This window comes from Pan troglodytes, chromosome 23 (genome assembly GCF_028858775.2).
Source record: "Pan troglodytes isolate AG18354 chromosome 23, NHGRI_mPanTro3-v2.0_pri, whole genome shotgun sequence".
Classification (NCBI taxonomy): Eukaryota; Metazoa; Chordata; class Mammalia; order Primates; family Hominidae; genus Pan; species Pan troglodytes.
The window spans coordinates 666,134-692,153 of NC_086016.1; the positions used below are offsets into that span (position 1 = coordinate 666,134).

Sequence of the window (26,020 nt, forward strand, 5' to 3'; positions counted from 1 at the left end):
TCAGGAGTTTGAGACCAGCCTGGCCAACATGGTGAAACCTCATCTCTATTAAAAATCAAAAAATTAGCCAGGCGTGATAGCATGCATCTGTAGTCCCAGCTACTGGGGAGACTGAGGCAGGAGAATTGCTTGAACATGGGAGGCAGAGGTTGCAGTGAGCCAAGATAGTGCCACTGCACTCCAGCCTGGGTGACAGAGTGAGGCTCTGTCTCAAAAAAATAAAAATTGTCTGGGCGCGGTGGCTCACACCTGTAATCGCAGCATTTTGGGAAGCTGAGGCAGACAGATCACGTCAGGAGATTGAGACCATCCGGGCTAACACTGTGAAACGCCATCTCTACTAAAAATACAGAAAATTAGCCGGGCATGGTGGCGGGTGTCTGCAGTTCCAGCTACTCCGGAGGCTGAGGCAGGAGAATGGTGTGAACCTGGGAGGTGGAGCTTGCAGTGAGCCAAGATTGCACCACTGGATTCCAGCCTGGGTGACAGAGCGAGACTCTGTCTCAAAAAAATAAAATAAAATAAAACTAAGGTGTGGTTGACATACAAAAATTACACATATTTAATATATACCGTGTGTGTGTGTGTGTGTGTGTGTGTGTTATGGAGGTTTTACTCTTGTTGCCCAGGCTGGAGTGCGGTGACACGATCTCAGCTAACTGCAACCTCCGCCTCCCAGGTTCAAGGAATTCTCCTGCCTCAGCCTCCTGAGTAGCTGGGATCACAGGCGTGCGCCCCCACGCCCGGCTAATTTTCATATTTTTTTAGTAGAGACAGGGTTTCACCATGTTGGCCAGGCTGGTCTCGAACGCCTGACCTCAGATGATCCACCTGCCTCGGCCTCCCAAAGTGCTGGGATTACAGGCGTGTGACACCGAATATATACATCTTAATGAGTATAGAGATAAATATTCGCCCCAGGACTCATCACAACAAATAATGCCGTAAACTTGACCATCACCCCCCATATATTTCTCATTCTCACCCTTTTTAAGAAATGAGACCGGGAGTGGTGGCTCACGCCTGTAATCCCAGCACTTTGGGAGGCCAAGGCAGGTGGATCACGAGGTCAGGAGATCAAGACCATCCTGGCTAACACAGTGAAACCCCGTTTCTACTAAAAATACAGAAAATTAGCCAGGCGTGATGGCGGGCACCTGTAGTCCCAGCTACTCGGGAGACTGAGGCAGGATAATGGTGTGAACTCGGGAGGCAGGGCTTGCAGTGAGCCGAGATCGTGCCACTGCACTCCAGCCTGGGCAACAGAGTGTGACTCCATCTCAAAAAAAAAAAAAAAATGAGATGACCATTTCACCTAAAATATACCCTCTTAAGTATTTTTTTAAGTGTACAATACAGGACGGCCATGCATCAGAGATATATGTGGGTTTGGTTCCAGACCACTGCAATAAAGTGTTATACAATTTCTTTTGGTTTCCCAGTGCATGTAAAAGTATGTTTATACTGTGCTGTATAAAGTGTGCAATAGCATATGTCTACAAAGTATGCACACTGTAATTTACAAATACTTTATTGTTAACAAGTGCTAACAGTCATCTGAGCCTTCAGAAAGCTGCAATCTTTTTGTGTGTGTGTGACAGGGTTTTACTCTGTGGCTCAGGCTGGAGTAATTGCAGCCTCAACCTCATGCTCAATCAAACCCCCACCTCAGACTCCTGACTAGCTGGGACTACAGGTGCATGCCACCGTGTCCAGCTAATTTTTGTATTTTTTTTTTTGTAGAGATGGGGTTTTGCCATGTTCCCTTGACGTCCTGGGCTCAAGCAATCCACCCACCTTGGCCTCCCAAGGTGTTGGGATGACAGGTGTAGCCACTGCACCTGGCCAAGTTTCAGTCTTCTTGCTGATGGAGGGTCTTACCTTAATGTAAGGTGGTGGTTGCTGAGCGTTGGGGTGGCTGTGGCAATTTCTTAAAATAAGACAACATTGAAGTTTGCTGTGTCAATTGACTCTCCCTTTCACAAAAGAATTAACTGTAGCATACGATGATAGCTTTTTACCCACAGTAGAACTTTCAAAATTGGTTTCAATGCTGTCAAACCTTCGTACTGCTGTACCAACTAAGTTTATGTATTATTGTAAATCATTGGGTTCAATCCTGTCAAGCCTTCCTTCTGCTGTACCAAGTTTATTCTAAATCTGTTGTCATCTCAACATTGTTTACACTGTCTTCACCACGAGTAGATTTCATCTCAAGAAACCACTTTCTTTGCTCATCCGTGGGAGTAACTCATCCTCTCACGTTTTCTCCAGAGGCTGCTGCAGTCTCGCCAGATCTTCAGGCCCTTTCTCTGATTCTAGTGCTCTTGTTATTTCCACCATATCTGCAGTTACTTCCTCCACAGAAGTCGTGAACCCCTGTGTCATCTGTGAGGGTTGGAATAATCTTCCCAACTTCTCTCTCTCTCTTTTTTTTTTTTTTTTGAGATGAAGTCTTGCCTGGGCTGGAGTGCAGTGATGTGATCTCAGCTCACTGCAACCTCCACCTCTCGTGTTCAAGCAATTCTCCTGCCTCAGCCTCCCAAGTGTTTGGGATTACAGTCACCCCCGACCAGGCCCAGCTAATTTTTTTTGTGTTTTTAGTACAGACAGGATTTCACTATGTTGGCCAGGCTGGTCTCAAATTCCTGACCTCGTGATCCACGTGCCTTGGCCTCCCAAAGTGCTGGGATTACAGGCGTGAGCCACCAAGCTCAGCCCCAACTTCTCCTAATGTTGCTATTTTGATCTTCTTTTTTAAATCATGAATGTTCTCAATGGCATCTAGAATGGTGAATCCTTTCCAGTAGGTTTTCAATTATTTTGCCCAGATCCATCAAAGGAATCACTTTCTAGAGAAGCTATAGCTTTATGAAATATATTTCTTAAGTGATAAGACTTGAAAGTTGAAATTATTCTTTGATCCAAGGGCACCAGAATGAATGTTGGGTTAGTAGGCATGAAAACAATATTCAGCTCTTTATACATCTCTGTAAAAGCCCTTGAGTACCAGCGGCATTGTCAGTGAGCGGTAATACTTTGAAAGGAATCTTATTTCTTGAGCAGTAGTTGTCGACAGTGGGCTTAAGATATTCAGTAAACCATATTTGTAAACCGATAGTCTGTCATCCAGGCTTTGTTCCCATTTTTAGAGTACAGGCAGAGCTGTGTTTTATCATAATTCTTCAGGGCCCTTGGATTTTCAGAATAGTAAATCGTCATTGGTTTCAAGTTAACATCACCAACTGCATTAGGCCTTAACAAAAGAGTCAGCATGTCCTTTGAAGCCTTAAAGCCAGGCATCAACTCCTCTCTAGCTGGGAACATCCTGGATGGCATCTCCTTCTAGTAGAAGGCTGTTTTGTCTCCATTGCAAATCTGTTTAGTGTAGCCATCTTAATCAATTATCTTCTAGATAGCTTTCTGCAGCTTTTCCATCAGTACTTGCTGCTTTATCTTGCGCTTTTATGTTATGGAGATTACTTTTTTCCTTAAACCTCAAGAAACAAGCTCTTCTAGCTTCAGACTTTTCTTCTGCAGCTGCCTCACCTCTCTAAGTCTTCATAGAATTGAAGGGAGGCCGGGTGCGGTGGCTGTCACACCTGTAATCCTAGCACTTTGGGGGGCCAAGGCGGGCAGATCACCTGAGGTCGGGAGTTCGACACCAGTCTGACCAACGTGGAGAAACCCCGTGTCTACTAAAAATACAAAAAATTAGCCAGGCTTGGTGGTGCATGCCTGTAATCCCAGCTACTCGGGATGCTGAGGCAGGAGAATGGCTTGAACTTGGGAGGCAGAGGTTGCGATGAGCCAAGATCACACCATTGTACTCCAGCTTGGGCAAGAAGAATGAAACTCTGTCTCAAAAACAAAGAAAAAAAGTAAAAAGAGAGTTAGGCTTAGGCTTAATGGAATTTTTTTTGTTTTTTTTTATCTTCTATCTAGACCAATTGAACTTTCTTCATAACAGCAGCAAGATTGTTTAGCTTTTTATCATTCATGTATTCACTGGAGTAGTACTTTAAATTTCTTTCCAGAACACTTCCTTTGCATTCACAACTCGGCTAATGTTTGTTGCATGAGGTCTAGCTACTGGCCTGTCTTGCTTACAGCATGCCTTCCTCACTAAGCTTAATTATTTCTTCCTTTTGGTTTAAAGTGACAGACATGCAACTCTTCTTTCACTTGAACATATAGAGGCTATTGTAGGGTTATTAATTGGCCACATTTTAATATTAATAAAAAGAAGCCTGAGAAAAAGAGAGAGAAAGAGAAATGGCCCATTGGTGGGGCAGTCAGAACAAACGCATTTGTCAATTGTTTGCTGTCTTATCCTGGTGTGATTTGTGGTTCCCAAAACAATGACAACAGTAGCATTAAAGATCACTGATTACAGATCACTATAACAGATTCAATAATAAAAAGCTTAAAATACTGTGATAATGACCAAAATGTGACACAGAGACGTGAAGTGAGCACGTGCTGTAGGAACAATGGTGCCAGTGAGACCTGCTTATTGCAGGGTGGCCACAAACCTTCAATATGTAAAACACATGGTCACAAAACACAATAAAGCAAAGTGCAGTGAAAGAAGATGTGTCTGTCTTTTGATAGACTCTGACAATCTCTATCTTTGAATTGGTATTCATACCATTAGCATTCAAAGTGATTATTGATATCATTGGATTAATATCTACTATATTTGTTACTGTTTTCTATTCATTCTCCTCAGTCTCCATTCTTTTGTCTACCACTCTTTTTCTGCCTTTTGCAGTTTTCATTGATGATTTTAGATGACTACATTTTCCCTGTCTTTCTTAGCATGTACTTCTCTTTTTAAAACTTTTTTTTAACTAGTTGCCACAGAATTTGCAATATACATTTACAACCAATTCAAGTCCACTTTCAAATAACACTATCCCACTATCCCACAAATAAGAATACCTGCTTAACAAACAAAACACCCAATTCCTCAGTAACATTTACAACAAATTCAAGTCCACTTTCAAATAACACTATCCCACTATCCCACAAATAAGACTACCTGCTTAACAAAGAACACACCTAATTCCTCAATATACATTTACAACCAATTCAAGTCCACTTTCAGATAACACTATCCCACTTCACGGGTGACTGCCTGCTTAACAAAGAAAACACCTGATTCCTCCCTCCCATCCTTCCATTCCATTCCTTGTATTATTGTTCCTTATTTCACTTGTGTATAAGCATACATAATCTATCTGTGTGTATTTATTATTATCTACAAACTTATTGGTCAGATCAATTATGAATAAATACATGTTTTTATTGTACCACAATTCCTCCCTCCCATCCTTCCATTCCATTCCTTGTGTTAGTGTTACTCATTTCACTTGTGTATACGCATACATAATCTATCTGTGTGTATTTGTTATTGTCTATGAACTTCTTGGTCAGATCAATTAAGAATAAATACATAGGTTTTTATTGTACCACAATTCTTTAATGCTCTTTTTTAAAAAATGTTGATCCAGGTTTCAGTTATATATCTTTTGTTTCCCTCTAAAGAATTTCATTTAACATTTCTTGCAAGACAGGTCTCCTGGTAACAAGTTTCTTGAATTTTTATTTTTCTGAGGAAGGCCTTAATTCTCCTTCACTTTTGAAGGGTGGTTTCAGTGGGTACAGAAACTTAGGCTGGTGGGTTTTTTTCTGTCAACAGTTTGAATTTTTCATTTCACTGTCTTCTTGCTTTCACAGTTTCTGCAATGTTGAATGCAGTTCTTATCTTTGTGTCTCTGTAGGTAAGGTGTTTTCTGCCCCACCTCTGGTTTCTTTCAGAGTTTTCCTTTATCTTTTATTTCATATAGTTTGAAAATTATATGTCCAAGTGTAGGTTGTTGGCATTTATTCTGCCTGGTGTTCTCGGAGGTTCCTGGATCTTTGGTTTGGTGTCTGACATTAATACTGGAAGTTCTCAGACATGGTTGTTGCAGAACTTTCTTCTATTTCTTCTCCTCCTGGTATTCTCATTACTCTGTTTCACCTTTTGTAGTTGTCCCACAGTCTTGGATATCATCTTCTGTTATTTTCAGTGTTTCTTTTCTTTAGTTTTCGAAGTTTCTGATGATAAATCCTCAAGCTCAGAGATTCTTTATTCAGCTGAGTCCAGTCTACTAATAAGCCATCAGAGGTATTCTTCAGTTATTTACCACATTTTTTACCACTACATTATGTTGAAGGTTCTTACGATGTCTGTCTTTCTGATTACATTACCCATCTACACTTGAATGCTGTCTACTTCATTCATTAGGCCCTTAGCATATTCTCCAGAGGTTTAAAAAAAATTCCAAAATCATATCTTTGTCTGCTTCTGAAGCTTGCTCTGTTGACACAAATTGTATTTTTTTCTTTTTTTGGATTTTAGTATGCCTTGCAATTTTTTCCCTTTATTCTCATGCATGAAGCACCCATTAAAGGTGACTGCTGTTAGTATAGCTTTAGTAATGCGGTGATGAGGTGACAGGGCAGGTGATGCTCTCTTAGTCTCTTTAGGCTACTATAACAAAATACTTTAGACTGAGTAATTCATATGCAACAGAGATTATTGCTCACAGATCTGGAGGCTGGAAAGTCCAAGACTAAAGGGGCAGGATATTTAGTGTTTGGTGAAGGTCAAACATTCAGACACTCTCAACGATTATAGTGACAGCAGCAGTCTTCAGGAATCATATGTGAGGGAAAAAACATTCAGACCACAGCAGGAGTGCTCAGGAATCCTATGTGAGGGACAAACATTCAGACCCCAGCAGTAGTGTTGTGGAATCCTATGTGAGGGAAAAACTTTCAAACCCTTGTAGCAGTGTTCTGCAATCCTATGTGAGGGACAAAAATTCAGAACCTCATAACAGTGTTCTGGAATCCTATGTGAGGAACAATCACACCACAGCAGGAATGTTCTGGAATCCTATGTGAGGGACAAACATTCAGACCACAGCAGGAGTGCTCTGTATTCCTAGGTGAGGGACAAACATTTCAAAACCTCGTAGCAGTGTGCTGGAATGTTATGTCAGGGACAGACATTTAGACCCTTGCAGCAGTGTTCTAGAATCCCATCTGCGGGACAAACATTCAGACACTTGCAGCAGTGTTCTGGAATTCTATGTGAGGGACAGACATTCAAACCCCAACAGCAGTGTTCTAGAATCCTATGTGAGGGACAGACATTCAGACTCCAGCAGCAGTGTTCTGGAATCCTATGTGAGGTACAAACATTCAGACACCAGCAGAAGTGTTCTGGAATCCTATTTGCGGGACAAACATTCAGACCCTCGTAGCACTGTTCTGGAATCTTATGTGAGGGACAAACATTCAAACCACAGCAGCAGTGTTCTGGAATCCTACGTGAAGGACAAACTTTCAGACCACAGCAGGAGAGTTCTGGAATCCTATATGAAGGACAAACATTCAGACCCCAGGAGCACTGTTCTGAAATCCTATGATAAGGGCAAACATTCAGACCCCAACATGAATGTTCTGGAATCCTATGTGAGGGACAAGCATTAAGACCATAGCAGGAGTATTCTGGAATCCTATGTGAGGGACAAACATTCAGATCCTTGTAGAAGTGTTCTGGAATCCTATGTGATTAACAAACATTGAGACCACAGCAGGAGTGCTCTGGAATCCTATGTGAGGGACAAACATTCAGACCCCAGGAGGAGTGTTCTGGAATCCTATGTAAAGGACAAACATTCAGACCCTCGTAGCAGTGTTCTGGAATCCTATGTGAGGGAAAAACATTCAGACCACAGCAGGAGTGCTCGGGAATCCTATGTGAGGGACAAACATTCAGAACCTCGTAGCAGTGTTCTGGAATCCTATGTGAGGGACAAACATTCAGACCCTCCCAGCAGTCTTCTGGAATTCTATGTGAGGGACAGACATTCAAACCCCAGCAGCAGTGTTCTGGAATCCGATGTGAGGGACAAACTTTCAGACCCTCATAGCAGTGTTCTGGAATCCTATGTGAGGTACAAACATTCAGAGCCTCATAGCAGTGTTCTAGAATACTATGTGAGGGACAACCAGTCAGACCATGGCAGTTCTGAAATGCTATGTGAAGGACAAACATTCAGACCCTCGTAGCAGTGTTCTGGAATCCTATGTGAAGGGCAGACATTTCGACCCTCGAAGCAGTGTTCTGCAGTCTTAAGTGAGGAACAAAAATTCAGACCCTCGTAACAGTGTTCTGGAATCCTTTTTTGAGGGACAGACATTGAGACCCCAGCAGCAGTGGTCTGGAATCCCATGTGAGGGACAAACATTCACACCCCAGCAACAGTGTTCTGTAATCGTATGTGAGGGACAAGCATTCAGACCCCAGCAGCAGTGTTCTGAAATCTTATATGAGGGACAAACATTGAGACCCTCGTAGCAGTGTTCTGGAATCCTATGTGAGACACAAACATTCGTACCACAGCAGAAGTGTTCCGGAATCTTATGTGAGGGACAACCATTCAGATCACAGCAGGAGTGTTCTGGAATCCTTTGTGAGGGACAACCATTCAGACCACAGCAGGAGTGTTCTGGAATCCTATGTGAGGGACAAATATTCAGACCCTCATAGCAGTGTTCTGGAATCCTTTGTGAGGGACAAACATTCAGACCCCAGTAGGAGGGTTCTGGAATCCTGTGTGAGGGACCAACATTCAGACCCTCGTAGCAGTGTTCTGAAATCCTATGTGAGGGACAAACATTCAGAACCCAGCTGCAGTGTTCTGGAATCCTATGTGCGGTACAAACTTTCAGACCACAGCAGGGGAGTTCTGGAATCCTATGTGAGGGACAAACTTTCAGACCCCAGGAGCAGTGTTCTGAAATCCTATGTTAAGGGCAAGCATTTATATCCCAGCGTGAATGTTCTTGAATCCTAGGTAAGGGACAAATATTCAGACCACAGCAGGAGTGTTCTCGAATCCTATATGAGGAACAAACATTCAGACCACAGAAGGAGTGTTCTGGAATACAATGTGAGGGACATTCAGACCCTCTTAGCACTGTTCTGGAGTCCTATGTGATGAACAAACTTTCAGACCACAGCAGGAGTGTTCTGGAATCCTATGTGAGGGTCAAACATTCAGACCACAGCAGGAGTGTTCTGGAATCCTATGTGAGGGTCAAACATTCAGACCCCAGCAGTAGTGTTCTGGAATCCTATGTGAGGGCAAACATTCAGACCCACGTGGCAGTGTTCTGGAATCCTATGTGAGGGACAAACATTCAGAACCTCGTAGCAGTGTCCTGAAATCTTATGTGAGGGAGAGACATTTAGACCCTCGCAGCAGTGTTCTGGTATCCCATGTGAGGGACAAACATTCAGACCCTCCCAGCTATGTTCTGGAATTCTATGTGAGGGAAAGACATTCAAACCCCAGCAGCAGTGTTCTGGAATCTGATTTGAGGGGCAGACATTCAGACCCCAGCAGCAGTGTTCCGGAATGCTATGTGAAGGACAAACATTCAGACCACGGGAGCAGTGTTCTAGAATCCTATGTGAAGGACAAACATTAAGACTCTCGTAGCAGTGTCCTGGAATCATATGTGAGGAACAACCATTCAGACACCAGCAGAAGTGTTCTGGAATCCTAGGTGTGGGAAAAACATTCCGAACCTAGTAGCAGTGTTCTGGAATCCTATGTGAGGGACAAACATTCAGACCACAGCATCAGTGTTCTGGAATCCTATATGACGGACCAACATTCAGACCCTTGCAACAGTGTTCTGGAATACTAGGTGAGGGAGAAATATTCACACCCTTGTAGCAGTGTTCTGGAATTCTATGTGACTGACAAACATTCAGACTCCAGCAGCAGTGTTCTGTAATCCTATGTGAGTGACAAACATTCAGACCCCAAGAGCAGTGTTCTGAAATCCTATGTTAAGGGAAACATTGAGACCCCAGCATGAATGTTCTGGAATCCTAGGTGAGGGACAAACATTCAGACCACGGCAGGAGTATTCTGGAATCCTATGTGAGGAACAAACATTCAGAACACAGCAGGAGTGTTCTGGAATCCTATATGAGGGATAAGCATTCAGACCCTTGTAGCAGTGTTCTGGAATCCTATGTGAGGGAGAAGCATTCAGAGCACAGCAGGAGTGCTCTGGAATCCTCTGTTAGGGACAAACATTCAGAACCTCGTAACATTGTTCGGGAAACCTATGTGAGGGACAGACATTTAGACCCTCGCAGCAGTGTTCTGGAATCCCATGTGAGGGTCAAACATTCAGATCCTCACAGCAGTGTTCTGGAATTCTATGTGAGTGACAAACTTTCAGATTCCAGCAGCAGTGTTCTGTATTCCTATGTGAAGGACAAACATTCAGAATCCAGGAGCAGTGTTTTGAAATCATATGTTAAGGGCAAACATACAGACCCTAGCATCAATGTTCTAGAATCATATGTGAAGGACATACATTCAGACCCTCGCAGCGGTGTTCTGGAATCCTAGATGAGGGACAAACATTCAGACCCCAGCAGCAGGCTTCTGGAATCCTATGTGGGGGACAAACATTCAGACAATGGCAGCAGTGTTCTGGAATCCTATGTGAGGGACAAACACTCAGAGCCTTGTAGCAGTGTTCTGGAATCCTATGTGAGTGAGAGTGCCTGGAGCCTACCCAACCTGACGCCCCCAAAGCCCTCACAGGGTCTGACCTCCCAGCATGCACCTGCCTCTCCCTGAACCCCAACTGCCCACCCTGCCTGTTCCCTGGCCTCCTTCATCCTGTGCAGCCCATAGACTGTGACCATCTCTGCAGCCACTCTGGCCCTTCCTTTACCTTTGTCCTGTCAGAATCTCTGAGCAGGATCTCCCAGGTCCATCCAAACACGTGCTTTGTCCACTTTTGACTAGGCCCTTGGGCATCACTGGGCTATCCCAGCTGTCCACAGGGCCTTCAATAATGCACATTGCATCTGGCCTATCCAAGCAGTGCTCAGCAGCCCACATTGACCAGGTCCCTGCTGACCAGACCCCGCACATCAGGTCCTCCCTGATGACACCCTCACTGATTAGACCCTCATGACCAGGCCCCACTAACAAGGCCCCCACTGCCAGGCACACAATGACAAGGACCCCACTGACCACGACCTTACTGACAAGGCCTCACTGACAAGGCCTCACGGACCAAGTCCTTACTGACAAGTCCTCACTGACTAGGTCATTATTGACAAGGCCTCACTGATCAGGTTCCACTGATCATGACCTCATTCCCTGGCCCCCAAGATGAGGCCCCACTGACCAGGCCTCCAGGGAACAGGTTGCCAATGATCAGGCCCCTAATAACCAGGCCTAAGGTCACCAGATGCCCCTGACTGGGACCCTAGTGAGTAGACCCCACTGAACTGGCACCAAATGCTGAGATCCCCGCTGACCAGGTCACCCTGTAGACCAGTGCTACAAAAGTCACCACTGACCAAGTCCTCTCTGACAAGGACACTACAGATTAGGTCCCGCTGACAAGGTGCCCTGACCAGGGCCCCACTGACAAGGGCCTCACTGATGAGGACACGCCCACCAGGGTCTGCTGACTAGGTCCCATGTGCCCAGTCCTCCACTGAATAGCACCCCTTGACCTGGTCACCAGTGCCCCAGCCCATGCTGACCAGGCCAGCACTAAGCCCCAGCTGACCAGGTCTCCACTGATCAAGCCCCACAGCCCAGGTTTGCACTGACCAGACACCAAACAACTGGCAGCCAATAGGTCCCCACTCACCAAAACCCCCACTACTAGACCCCACTAATGAGACCCTCTCTAAGCAGACCCCTGCTGACCACGATCCCACTAAATAGTCCTCACTGACCTAGGTCCACTGACCAGGCCCACACTGATCAGGACCCTCCTAACCACACCGGAAATCCAAGCAGCAATGACATGTTTCATATGCCAGAAGTTGGAACAAGACAGAGAGAGGAAAGAGGTTCCACAGCCTTTTAAACTACTAGATCTCATGAGAACTCACTCACTATCAGGAGGATGGCATTAAGGGCTTGGTGCTTTGCCATTTGTGAAGGATCCACTCCCACCCCTTTAAGATTAAAGCTTTTTCCACCTAGGCCCCGACTCTAACATTAGGGAGTGTACTTTCACATGAGTTTTGGAAGGAGCATAGAGAAAAACCGTATTATTCTGTCCCTAACCTCACACATCTCATGTCCTTCTCACATTGCAAAATACAGTCATGCCTTGCCAGCAGTCTCCCAAAGTCTTAACTCATTTCAGCATTAACTCAAAGATACAAAGTCCAAAGTCTCATCTGGGTCAAGGCTACATTCTCTTTTGCCTACGAGGCTCTGAAATAAAAAAGCAAGTTTACTGCGTCTAAGGTACAATGATGGTACAGGCATTGTGTAAGCTTTCCATATCCAAAAGGGAGACATTTTCCAGAAACCTTCTTATTTTTATCTGAGGCCCCCTCAGCCTGGCCTTCACTGTCCATGTTTTTGTCAGCATTCTTGTCACAGCCATTTAACCAGTCTCTAAGATGGTCCAAAAATGTTCTCATCTGTCTGTCTTCTTTGGAGCCCTCCAAACTCTTCCAACCTCTACCCATTACCCAGTTCCGAAGTTGCTTCCACATTTTCAGGTATCTTTATAGCAATGCTCCAGTCCTCATTTGCCATTTTTGGTAAGATTTATTTTGAAAAAGAGGTTTAATTGGCTTATGGTTCTGCAGAGTGGACAGGAAGCTTAGTGCTTCTGCTTCTGGGGGGCCTCAGAAATCTTTCAATCATTGTGCAAGATAATGAAAGAGTGAATTGTCTCACATGGCAAGAGGAAATCACGGACAGTAGGGAGTGATATAGAGTTTTCAGTGGCCAGATCTCACGAGAATTCACTCATGATTGTGAGGACAGTGCCAAGGGGATAGTGCTGAACCACTCATGAGAAATTTGCCTTCATGATTCAATCACCTTATACCAGGATCCACCTCCAACATTAGGAAGCATAACTCAACATGAGATTTGGTGGGGACACATATTCGAATTGCCTCATCAGTCTTTGAGTATAAAGACATCCATAGCAGGCTTTATCCAGCCAGCTTCTTTGGGATTCTTTCTAGGGTTTCAGGTCTATAGCATATCCACTAAAATATTCCTACTTCAAAAGGCAATAAAGTAAGTGGTATTATCATTCTTCAAAAAGTTATAATGGTAGTATAGGCATTCATAGTATGATTTAGTTCATTTGCTACTGTTTCTATTCTATCACCATATTAACACTTTCCTACACAATTCTATATTCAGCTGGGTTTCAGTTGAGCACAAAGTCATCCTTGTACTACCACTGATAGCTGGCACTAGCTCTTTGATACTGTTATCATTCTGCTGTAGAAAGTACCCGTGAACAGGAAAAAGTCCACAATAGAATAGCTAGTCATTCAACACTATCAAATTTTAGGTGACTTTTTGAAAAAATAGTATCTCTTGTTGCAAGAAATGGTCCATTTGTGATTTCAAGTCTCTCGCTTGAGTGAATTGGATGGAAGTGGTGAATTTCAGCCAAAGTGGCCAAAGAAATCCTGTTCCTGTGATAATGACGCCATCAGCCTCTGCACCTCTGTCTTCCCTTCTGCCACATGTTGCCTGTTCTCCGTGACTTTGGTAAGAGCTTCCTTGTGTATGAGGATGATGTCCAGGATGTTGGTCTGGTGTCCCTGAGACAGCACTAACAGGTCCATGGCTGGGTCCAGGTCCTTCCTGGACTCATTGGCAAGGAGCTTACTGATGTTCTTGAAGGCATCTCTGGTGAAGTGGATGGCCTAGTCAAGTTCCAAGGCCTGGCTGAGGCTGAAGAAAAACTGGCCACCTTCTGATGCTCTTTCTAAAAGCCTGTCACTGTCATCTGCTTGCTTGTCAACTCATTGGCTGTGAGGATGAGCTGAGTGGCCTGTGTCCATCTTCTTGGGGAAGCATTTGAAGCCATCAGTCTTGCTGTCCCACCCCTAAAGGTTGATGGTCACCACCTGGGGGTGTGCTGAGGGTCAGAAAGAAGCCAGCACTCACTATCTCATCCTTCTCAGCCTTCCTCTTGCACTCTGTCCAGGCTGTCCCTTCAGTGTTGGTGGGATACGTCAGAAAGCGATGGAAGATGTGGCACTGTGCCCACACCCAGAAGCTGGTCATGAGGTTGGCTCATCCACCAGAATGGATGCTCTGGGTGCTCTTTAAGCCAGCTTGGCCTTGCCTGGCATGCACAGGCCCCAGGTTCCGACATGTTGCTCCGAGTGAGCTTGTCCTGCCTTGGGCCAAATTCTGTCAGGCCAGGGCCACAAAAGGCCGAGTCCCACGGGTGGTAATCCTGGCTGCTTTCTGCACTTCCATATGAAGACCTCCTGAAGCTGGCCTGTGGTCTACCTCTTTGCAACCAAGAAGCCCACAGTGCCATATGAACCCTTAGGCATGGACTGGAGCCCCTGAGGAAGCACACACCCTGCTCCTGAGCCTGCTGCCCATTTTCTCTGGGTGGCTCCATTTGTGTCACAGTTGTTGCACAGACTTGTGCATGCCAGGCAAGGCCAAGCTGGCTCAAAAAGCAACCGGCCACCTCTGCAAGGTTGTGCCAGGAGCCGGTGGACCGGCCACCAACCTCACTTGCTGCCGGTCAGGTTACATCAGTTCTTCTACCCTAGAGGTAGGGCCCCAGTGTCATATGCTTTTCCTCAGGCCTCTGCTCTATCAGTCATCAGGCGGCAACCACTCAGGCTGTGGGAACCTGGCCATCCCTCCTTCCTTGAGTAGCTGAGGTTGCTGGCTTGTCTGCCTGCTACAGGTGCAGCCTTGCAGATGTGGCTAGTTGCTCTGAGCCAGCTTGGCCTTGCCTGGCATGCATAGGCCCCAGGTACTGACACTCTGCTCCGAGTCAGCTTGTCCTGCCTTGGGTCAAATTCTAAGTCTGGCCAGGGCCACAGAAGGCCCAGTCCCCTGGGTGCTAATCTTGGCTGCTTTCTGCACTTGAACATAAAGTCCTCCTCAAGAAAGCCTGTGGTCTGCCTGTTGGCGACCAAGAAACCTACAGTGCCATACGAGCCCTGAGGCATGGACTGGAGCCACAAAGGCACTGCACGCCCCGTTCCTGAGCCTGCTGATCATTTCCTCTATATGGCTCCATTTGTAGCACACTTGTTGCAGCGAGGCTTGTGTATGCCAGGCAAGGCCAAGCTGGCTCAAAGAGCAAGCAGCCACCTCTGCAAGGGTGTGCCAGGAGCAGATGGACCAGCTGCCAACCTCACTCACTGCCAGATGTGGTACATCAGTTCTTCTACCCTAAAGGTGGGGCCAAGAGGCAGACCACAGGCCATCTTGAGGAGGACTTTATGTTCAAGTGCAGAAAGCAGGCAGGATTACCACCCTGGGGACTCACCCTTCTGTGGCCCACAGTGCCATATGAGCCCTGAGGCATGGACTGGTGCCATCTGCTTTATACAAAAATTAACTTAAGATGGATTAAAGAGTTAAATATGCCACCTGCTTTTCCTCAGGCCTCTGCTCCATCAGCCATCAGGAGGCAGCCACTCAGGCTGTGGAAACCTGGCCATCCTGGCTTCCTTCAGTGGGTGAGGTTGGTGGCTGGTCCACCTGCTCCAGGCACACCCTTGCAGAGGTGGCTGCTTGCTCTTTGAGCCAGCTTGGCCTTGCCTCGCATGCACAGGCCCCACCTACTGACACACTGCTCTGAGTGACCTTGTCCTTCCTTGGGCTAAATTCTGTCAGGCCAGGGCCACAGAAGGCCGAGTCCCCTGGGTGGTAATCCTGGCTGCTTTCTGCACTTGTACATAAAGTCTTCCTCAAGATGGCCTGTGGTCTGCCTCTTGGCAACAAAGAAGCCTGCCGTGCCATAGGAGCCCTGAGGCATGCACTGGAGCCCCAAAGGCAGTGCACACCCTGCTCCTGAGCCTCCTGCTCCTTTCCTATATATGGCTCCATTTGTAGCACCGTTGTTGCACCGAGGCTTGTGCATGCCAGGCAAGCCCAAGCTGGCTCAAAGAGCAACCAGCCACCTCTGCAAGGGTGTGCCAGGAACAGGTGGGCCAATCACCAACCTCACATGCTGCCAGTCACAGTACATCAGTTCTTCTGCCCTAGAGTTAGGGCCCCAGTGCCATCTGCTTTTCCTCAGGACTCTGCTCCATCAGCCATCAGGTGGCAGCTACTCATGCTGTTGGAACCTGGCCATCTGGGCTTCCTTGAGTGGGTGAGGTTGCTGGCTTGTCTGCCTGCTTAAAGGTACTATGGGGATAGAACACTGAAATAATAATAATGCATTTTTCAAACAAATTAATTCCTTGATTTTCAAACAAATTGAAGACAAAGGAAACTCATGATTCAAATGAATACATATGGCTCATTTTATTCAATATTTATGCTTACAGAATATATGCAAATAAGACATTTCCATGATTAATATTAGTATTTAAGACTGATAAACTTTTGAGTGGGCAGTTAAAGCTTATCTTCTACATTTTCTAACTTCAGAAATGCTTTTGTTTGAAAGTTGGGTGACAAAGTTTCAAGGAGATTAAGTCCCAATATTCCTATTTTAAATCTCTCAGCTTGTGCAGGCAGGGCAGGTAAACATGAAGTTTTTAAGGATAGAAGGGTCCTGAGAGATAGCAGAATATGTCTGCTACATAACAGGTACTCAGGTTATGTTTGATGAATAAATGGAATGAAAGAATGGATAAATACAGTTGGAGAGTTCAATATTTTTAAATAAACTCCTATAAAGCAATATTTTTGCAATAGTAATATTTATATGTTATTTTTATTTAAGAATACAATTAAAATGAAATGATTAATCTATCATTGTTTGCATAAATTGAATGAATACATAAGAAAAACATATGTACATAATAAAATATATAGATAATAAAATCTGGAAACAGATAAAAATATTCCCTTTTTACTTCTGAAGAGGCTAAAAGTTCAAAGAAGATAACAATACACTCAATAATGATAAAAAATAGAAAGTGAGAAATTATTTTTAATATTGTAAGATTCATATTCCTGTCTTCCCAAGGATTATTCCTTTATTAATAAACTTTACTAGAAGTTTTGTACATGCTCACTGCAGCAATCACAGATAAGAAAAAGGAAAAGAACTTTACTTAAAATACATATGCTCAGAAATTACAAATTTTATATTTTGTACATATTTTTTGATAAAACAAGACCATAGTATATTTGTATGTATAACTTAATTGATTTTTTCTCACTAGCTATAACAAAATACATCTTCGCACATCAATATACTTCTGTATCTATTGCCACCTTCAATGGTCACATATTATTCCATCCTGTGGATGCAACTGAAGTTTATTTATAGGATCCATTCTTTGGGTTCTTTTTAAAATAAGTGAGGTGAAAAATAAAGTGCATGTATCTTTATTTCCTAAGGGTGTTTTAGTATAATGGAATTGATGGGTAAAGGGCATACATATTTTTTAATTGTTGTACTTACCACCAAATTATCTATTTGAAAAGTAATCAGCAACTTAAACTTTAAGCAGGAGTATAAAACATCCTCACAAATATTGTGGATAGAAAACTGTTTCATTCCTCTTTTAATTTAAATTCTTATACCAGAAATGCGAAGGCCTTTTTCCTATGTACACAAGTAACTTGCAGATCTGGAAAAGTGTACTTTGCCCAATTTTAGAGTGTTTGATGATTTGATTTGAAAGAATTCCCTGTCAAATGAAAATGTACTTTACATCTAATGTGTATATATAACTGATATATATGACATATTATATCTGGTATATATGTATACGTATCAGTAATATATATATATATATATATATATATATATATATATATATAACTTATGATATATAATAAACAACATAGGCCGGGCGCGGTGGCTCACGCCTGTAATCCCAGCACTTTGGGAGGCAGAGGCGGGCAGATCACTTGAGGTCAGGAGTTTGAGACCAGCCTGGTCAACGTGGTGAAACCCCCTCTCTACTAAATATACAAAAATTAGCCAGGCACGCTGGCACCTGCCTGTAATCCAAGCTACTTGGGAGGCTGAGGTAGGAGAATTGCTTGAACCCGGCAGGCAGAGGTTGCAGTGAGCCAAGATTGTGCCATTGGACACCAGCCTGGGCAAAGAAGCAAGACTCCGACTCAAAAACAAAAACAAAAGAATATAATGAATTCCCTATAAAATGAAAACATACTTTTCATCTGAGAATACATATATATATATTTATATATATATAAAATATAGTAAATATTTTTCAAGTAAGCTCTCTTATCTGAGAACTTTTTGCCTACTGAAATAACTCACGGTATTTTTGATAGGGGAACGAGTTCTCTCATTAGGCACCTCCTATAATGTATATAAACCATGTTTTCAACGTGTACGTTAAAAATAACAACACTGTGTATGCTTAACTTTGTGAGTTAAATCACTCAAATTCTCCAACTGCTCCAGCCATGGAATTATGAGGGATGGAAAACAGCCGAGAGTCCGTTTGGCTCCGCCGCTCTGAGGGTGCCCGGAGCCCTGAAAGGCCCCATCCCAGGGGCTGCGGGGAAGCCGGGCCTGGGGACCCCCTCCTACCCCGGGCTGAGCCCCCGCTACCTGTGCTGCTTGTCCAGGGCGTCCAGGTCTCCGCTCCTGTGCACCAGGCAGCGCTCCACCCCCGCGGCGTCGCCCTTGACAGCTGCCCTGTGGATCTTCTGCAGTTCGGAGTCCCGGATTCGGTATCCGGAACCCGTGTAGACATGTTCTATGGAGCCGTGGGCCGTCTGGCCCCTGCGGCTCCCGAAGCCGAATAACTTCATAGTGGTGACTTCTCAGACCCCCAACCTCCGGCTCTTGAGCGGGGGCAGCTCCCTGTCACCTTTTCACCCACCCCATCCCCCGACCCCGGCCGACCCAGCCCCAAATCCCCTATCCAACCCCAAATCCCTGATCCAACCCCAAATCCTCGATCAACCCCCAATCCGCGATCCCAAATCTGTGATCTACTCCACAGTCCGCGATCCAGCTGGGTCCACCACAGCCTTCAGCAGCGACACTCGCAGCCTCCGACCTCTCAGACCAAGTGAGCCTCGCAAAGCCGTTGGGCGCGCGCCTGCACCGCGGTTGCTGCCCGGCTCCTGGAAGCCGCTCCCCGGCAGCATGCGCCGGCAGGTGGGGCTGCAGCTCTGGGCGGGCGCCGATGGGCTCGCAGGTCCTCTTGGGATCGCCCGGGCGGCCCCAGGATCGCAGGAGCGCCGCCAGCCCGGCCTGAGAAGGAGGGCCTGTCTGGCCTTGCAGCCCGCCCCACTCCTCCTCGGAAGGGAGATAGGGTGCTGGCAAGGGCACTCCGCGGCCACCTGGGTGGCTTCGCAGATGGCCTGGCTTCACGCTGAGGCTCTGGCCCTGGAGTCTGTGTGGCTAGTGTCAGGTAGCTGGAGAGGCATGGAGGGAGAGTCAGGGGCTGCTCCTTCCCCCACCAGCCCTCACTGCTGCCAGTGCCCCACGCGCAGTTTGCAGCGGCAGATCTGGCACTGGCGTGGGACAGCGGAGCTTCCCTTGGATGGCCTCAGGGTCGCAGAGCGCACAGCCCACCTGGCCTCAAGTTCCGCTCCTCTTGGGCATCTCTCTGGATCCTGGGCCCGGGAGCTGGGCACTCTGTATCCACATGGATGAAACTGAGCGGCTGCTGGCGGGGCCCATCGCCTGATTTTGCCGCCTGGGGGTCTGGCCTCAAGATCCACGCTACTGGGGGGCGGGCCTGGTCTGGGGTGTCCAGTCACTTACTGCCGGTGCACCACGTCTGGACTGCAGCTGTGGCTCCGATGCCGGCGTCAGCTGGCGGGCCTGGTACCTGATGTCCTCAGGGTCAAGTACATCGCCCGCCCACTTGAGGGGTTGCTGTGACTTGGCCTCCTCCAAGAACTCAGGGTCCACCAGGGCTGGCTCTTCGTGGTAACTGGGATGGTATTGAGCAGCAGGTTTTCACCCTGGTGCCACTGCTGTGCGGACTGCCTGACTTGGGCGCCCAGACACTGGCCTCAGGGTCCGCGTGGCAGGTGTGTGTGCGGGTAGGGTGAGTGGCACGGAGGGTCAGGGGTTGCTCCGTCATCTCTGCCTGTGTGCAACTTGCAGTTTTGCAGTTTTCTGCAGCAGCTGAGGCGCTGGCGTGGGAAGGCGGAGCTCCCCTGGAAGGCGTCAGGTTTGCAGGCACAGAGCACAGCCCAGGCCTGAGGGTCCGCTCAGGGGCCATGGTGGTTGAGTTCTCCGTGGAAACTGGGATGGGGTGAACGGCCAGTTCCCGTCCTTTGGCCGCCTGGCCAACTACCAGACTTAGCCGCTGCCGCCCAAGCATCTGTCTCTGGGGTTGCCACTACTTGGGTAGAAGTGAGGGTCGGGGTGGGGCATGGAGCATCACCAGTTGCCAGGCCAGCACTGTCTTTGCAACATATTCAGATGGCGGCGGGCAGCTCGGGCACCGGCATGGGCTGGCGAGGCTCCCCTGGATGGCCCTCAGATCGCTCACAGCATTGTCCCAGGGCTTCCTCGGCCTGTGCCAGGTGAGCAAGGTAGGGGGGAGCTTCCAAGGCTTCTATCCCAACTCTACCTATTTCTAGCTATTTTCTCTTGAGTTATTTTGCGTCTATCTCAGTTTTATTTGCAAAAATAGTATATGCAAAATACATCGAGTGAATGTACCTCAGGCATATAGAAGATCTGGCAGAAACATGTTTTCTCATGCCCATTTCCATTCAATATTTGAACACAGAGGCTTCCATGGTTTTGATTCTTTCCACAAAAGGATAGTTTTGTCTGTTTTCACCATTTACATAAGTGAAACTATAAATTATATAATTTTTATGTTCATTCACTAAACATGCTTGTGACATCATTTTGTTCCTATTGATTATTCATTAACTTTATTTTGTAATACTCAATTTTATGACTATACCACAGGTTTGAGGCCTTTGCTTGTTTTGTTTATAATCCACTCCACTATTGATAGACACAAAAGCAGTTTCTGATTTGAGGCTATCATGAATAAACCTGCTACGAACAAATCAGATATACACATTTTTCTGTAATAATATTTTCACTTTTCTTGAGTTTAAGTACATAAGAGTGGATTTTCTGGGTTATAAAATAAGTATACATTTGGCATTGTATGAAATAGGGAGACATTTTCCTAAGTGGTTGTGCCATCTTAAACTACAATGAAAATGTTTGAGAGAATCAGTTCCATTTTCTAACCAATACTTGATGCTGTCAGTTGTTTTAGTGTTATCCATTCTTATGGGATATAACTGCTGAGTAGCTGTCTGCCTTCCCAATAACACGGAAAATTGAGGGCCCAGAGGACAGTTTTATTTTCATATTTGACATCTTCTATTATTTTTTATAGAAGGGTGATTTGGGTAGTAAAATTGTCTTTCAATTTTCTAGGTTGTCTCTGAATCTTACTGGGGTTCCTTCTCCTAAACCACATTCAGAAATTTTCACGACCAACTTCTTTTTATCTTTGTCATACCAGGCCAATGAGGGACTGCATTCCTGAGATTTTTTAAGTACTTTTTGTGTGTATGATGGTCTAATAATCATAGCCTTAAAACTTTCTGGCTGGGCATGGTGGCTCATGGCTGTAATACCAGCACTTCGAGAGGCCAAGGCGGGTTGATCACCTGAGGTCAGGAGTTCGAGACGAGCCTGATCAACGTGGAGAAACCCCAACTCTACTAAAAATAAAAAATAAGCTGCGCATGGTGGCACATGCCTGTAATCCCAGCTACTTGGGAGGCAGGAGCTACTTGGGCTGAGGCAGGAGAATCGCTTGAACCCAGGAAGGGTTGTAGTTAGCCGAGATCACACCATTGCACTCCAGCCTGGGCAACAAGAGTGAAATTCCTTCTCAAAAAAACAAAAAAAGAAAGAAAAAAAGAATCTCAGACTTCTGGGAGACACTGAATTTGTGAATGTGCACAGCATGTGTACAGCATGTCACAATAACTTTTTTTTTTTTGAGACCAAGTCTCACTCTGCTGCCCAAGCTGGAGTGCAGTGGTCCATCTCAGCTCACTGCAAATTCTGTCTCCTGGATTCAAGCAATTCTCCTGTCTTGGCCTCCCGAGTAGCTGGGATTACAGGTGCTGCAACCATGCCTGGCTAATTTTTGTATTTTTAGTAGAGACAGAGTTTCACATATTGGCCAGGCTGGTCTCGAACTCTTCACCTCAGATGATCCACCTGCCTCAGCCAATGGGTGGAGTGTTAACTCAAAATGCGCACATTGAATACTGAGGAAAATGTATAGCCATCATCACCAGCAGCTGAGATGCCAGTTGAGATACCAGGAATACCCCAGCATGTAACTCCTCTTTTAATTCACACACACACACACACACACACACACACACTCATGGTAACCAGTTCAGGATGCACACAGAAACAGTCACAGTCTTTTTTGGGAACACACTCCCCTGTGACACTTAGATCCTAATGCTGACTCCAATTCCCCCCTGGGACCTCCCCTCTCCTTGCAGAATGCTGGGCTTTCCCTTAGAAAACCCCATGTCATTTCCTTCAATGGAACATGAATCAGCTTCACCCACAGTGTCTGCAGGTCTCTGTCCATAGCAAACGTTTTTATTACCTTAAAATATAGATTTTTACCTTAACTAGCCAAGACCTAGGACCCTTTTTCCAGGCTCTTTTAGATGAAGTAATAAATGCAAATATTAGAGATGTGTATATGTGTATAAATATAAGGAGAAAAGATGTTGCCTAGTTGTACAAATTAGCTTTAATAAAACTCCTGATTTAAATTATTTAATTGTGAGAAGGGAGATTCTAACTCAACACACCAACGAAATAAAAGCCTTATCCCTCTGCTCCGCCAAAATATCCCATTTAGAGCCTGTGTGTGTGTGTACACACACGTGTGCACTCATCCCCACCTGACCGTATCAAATTATTATTTAAACTAGATATTTTTACTTCGTTGCATAGTAGTAATGGTTTCTGGAATGAAAAAATAAAAAACAGGAGAATAAAACTGTTTAAATGTATCTCCGGGTGAACGCTGTGGCCACTGCACGGACCCCGCCAATGGCGCCCAGTACCTGCATCTCAGGAAGAGGTTCTGGCGGGTCCTCCGCCTGAGGCCACGCCCCTGGTACCTGTCCCGCGTCCACGTGAACGCGGAGCGCAGCATTCACCATCCCCTCCCTGAAACAGCGGTCCCCGAAGTGCTCCACAGGCAGGGCCGAGCTGGGCAAGGGGGAGCCCAGCCCCTGCACGGGCCGCCCTGAGCGGCGGAGACGCAGGAAGAGCTCGCCGGCTCCACCAGCCCCTACCCCAGATGCGGGACCTCAGACCAGCGAGGACCTGGAGCCCCCGCCCCACGGTTGCCAGGAGGCGGACAGGGGCAGCTCCTGGGGGGCTACTGCCCCGAGGCCATTCCGCCAGAACTTGAGCGACCTGGGAAGGCGCAGTGCCCTGCCCTTGAAGAGGAACCTGTGTCCTGGAGGCAGCAGCCTGGGAGCTCCTCCTCCGAGGACACGGCAGAGGCGAGTGACTCTGGCGGCGCAGGGCTGGCTTTCCCGTCCACGGAGGAGAGCTGAGGGGCTGGGTGAGCTGGACCAGGAAGCACGGCTGGCTGCTCTCGGCCTCCGATGGGGAGTGGACAGCTTAGGGGGTTGCCGCCGTGCCAGCCGGCCTGCTGGCCACTCTGGGCTTCATCACAGCCTCACCTGCCTGCGCAGGCACCTAGCACTGCAGGCTGGAGCTTCTGGCCATGCTGGTCAACTTCCCCAACGAGCCTCTGCTGCCTGGGAACAGCAAGGCCAGAGCTACACCGCCCTGCACTTGGCAGCCATGTACCTTGGAGATGGTGAAGCTGCTAGTGGGGACATAGGACGCCGATGTGGATATCAGGGACTACATTGGGAAAAGGGCCTCCCAGCATGTGAGTCAGAGCATCACAGAAGAGATTGAGACCCTGATGGGAGTCCTGGACAAGGACGATGGGGAGAGCACCGCCAGCAGCGGGGGTGGGTACTGGAAGATTTAAAAGCTGCCCCCTCCATCTCACCACCTACAAACTCTCACACGTCCTGGAAGATGGGTGGACCCTCTCCACCATCACCACTTGGCTGAAGGTGGTCCAGACGTGAAGCCAAGGATTCCAGGGCGCACAGCCTCGGGCAGGACTAATGGACTTAAAAAACACAGGCTCAACAAAATCCACTTAACAACCCAGATGGTTCACATCACACCCTCTTTCAGGGACCCAGAGCAACCACTGGAAGAGAAGGAGTAGGAACACTCTCTTAAAGGCCACTTATCCTATTCCTTCAAATTAAGACCAAAGTCCAATGTATTTAGGTAAAAAATAATTTCTTTTAGAAAATGCTAAGGTTTGTCTTCTGAAATTTAATAACAGAAACAAAAAAAGAACATTAGACGTCAGGAAGTGAGACCAGAAAAGACAAACTAAACTATCCTTACTAGGTTGGAATGGATGGGGTGGAGTTCCCATCAGGCTAGCATTCCGGGGAAAGTGTTTTTTTTTTTTTTGTTTGTTTGTTTGTTTTTGTTGTTTTTTTTTTTTTTTTTTTGGCGGTGGGGGGAAGGAGTCTCGCTCTGTCACCCAGGCTGGAATGCAGTGGCGCCATCTCCGCTCACTGCAAGCTCCTCCCCTCGGGTTTATGCCATTCTCCAGCCCCAGCCTCCCAGTAGCTGGGACTACAGGCGTCCGCCACCACACACGGCTAATTTTTTTGTATTTTTAGTAGAGACAGGGTGTCACCGTGTTCTCCAGGATGGTCTCTATTCCTGACCTCGTGATCCGCCCGCCTCGGCCTGCCAAAGTGCTGGGATTAGAGGCATGAGCCACTGCGCCTGGCCGGATTTCTTTTTAAGAGATTCATCATACTTTGACCTGTGCCCCATTTCCCTCCTCCACCTGTCTGACCTGGCGTTCCTATTTCCAGAGACCAGAAGTGGGGGGAAGAGAAGGGATGACTGTTTCTTTGCTTTCACCATTCCTGCATGCCATGCAAAGGAAGGAACATTGCGCTTTTAATTATCTGTTTTATTAAGTGGTTACTCTTTCAAGGACAAAAAAAATGAAAATTTGTACAAAACTGGTAGTATTTGTAAGTGCAAGTACTACATGCTGTCTTGTTCTTTTACCAATTGCATTTGCATTTTAAGGTACTACTGGTACAGCCACGGTGGAGAACAGTTTGGAGGTTCCTCTAAACACTGAAAATAGAGGTGCCACATGATCCAGCAATCCCACTGTTGGATATATACCCCCAAAATAAGAAATGAGTATATCGAAGAAATTATCTTCACTCCCATGTTGGTTGCACCACTGTTGACAATAGCTAAGATTTGGAAGCAACCTAAGTGTCCATCAACAGATTAATGTATTAAAGAAAATGTGGTAGATACACAGAGTGGAGTATTATTCAGCCCTAAAAAAGAATGAGATTCAATCATTTGCAACAAGATGGAAGGAACTGGATATCATTATGTTAAGGGAAATAAGCCAAGCATGGAAAGGCAGACATTGCATGTTCTCACTTATTTGTGGGATCTAAAAATCAAAACAATTAAGCTCATGGACATACTAAGTACTAGGGGGCTGGTGGGGGACACAGGGCACGGGTAATGGGTACAAAAACAGGCAGAAGGAATGAATAAGACATACTGTTTGATAGCACAAGAGGGGGACTCTAGTCAATAATTGTACATTTTAAAATAACTAAAAGAATCTAATTGGATTGTAACACAAAAGATACATGCTTAAAGGGATGGATACCCACTCTCCACGATGTGATTAGTTCATGTTGCATTGCCTGTATCAAAATATCTCATGCACCCCATAAATATATATGCCTATTATATACTCATAAAAATGCTTGAAAATAAAAATAAAGGAACTACTGAAGGTCAGGTCAGAGTGGAAATGCAAAAATACTAATTAGAGAAGAATGTGAAT

At 46.0% G+C, this 26,020-nt stretch overlaps 1 protein-coding gene across 1 annotated transcript; it reads left to right on the forward strand.

Annotated features, from left to right (window-relative positions):
- The first annotated feature begins 20,472 nt into the window (after positions 1–20,472).
- LOC129136892 (ankyrin repeat domain-containing protein SOWAHC-like) lies at positions 20,473–24,235 on the forward strand. The gene is made up of 2 exons (XM_054665651.2): positions 20,473–20,576; positions 23,217–24,235. The coding sequence occupies exons 1-2, from the start codon at positions 20,473–20,475 to the stop codon at positions 24,004–24,006; spliced, it is 894 nt and encodes a 297-aa protein (XP_054521626.2). The 3' UTR covers positions 24,007–24,235.
- The last annotated feature ends 1,785 nt before the right edge of the window (positions 24,236–26,020 follow it).

What these genes read in the sequence shown, in the direction of transcription:
- LOC129136892 (XM_054665651.2), top strand. Translation starts at nt 20,473, where the DNA reads ATGGCGGCGGGCAGCTCGGGCACCGGCATGGGCTGGCGAGGCTCCCCT. An exon ending in GCTTCCTCGGCCTGTGCCAG is followed by an intron (nt 20,577 to 23,216) that starts GTGAGCAAGGTA and finishes GTGAACGCGGAG; the next exon opens with CGCAGCATTCACCATCCCCT.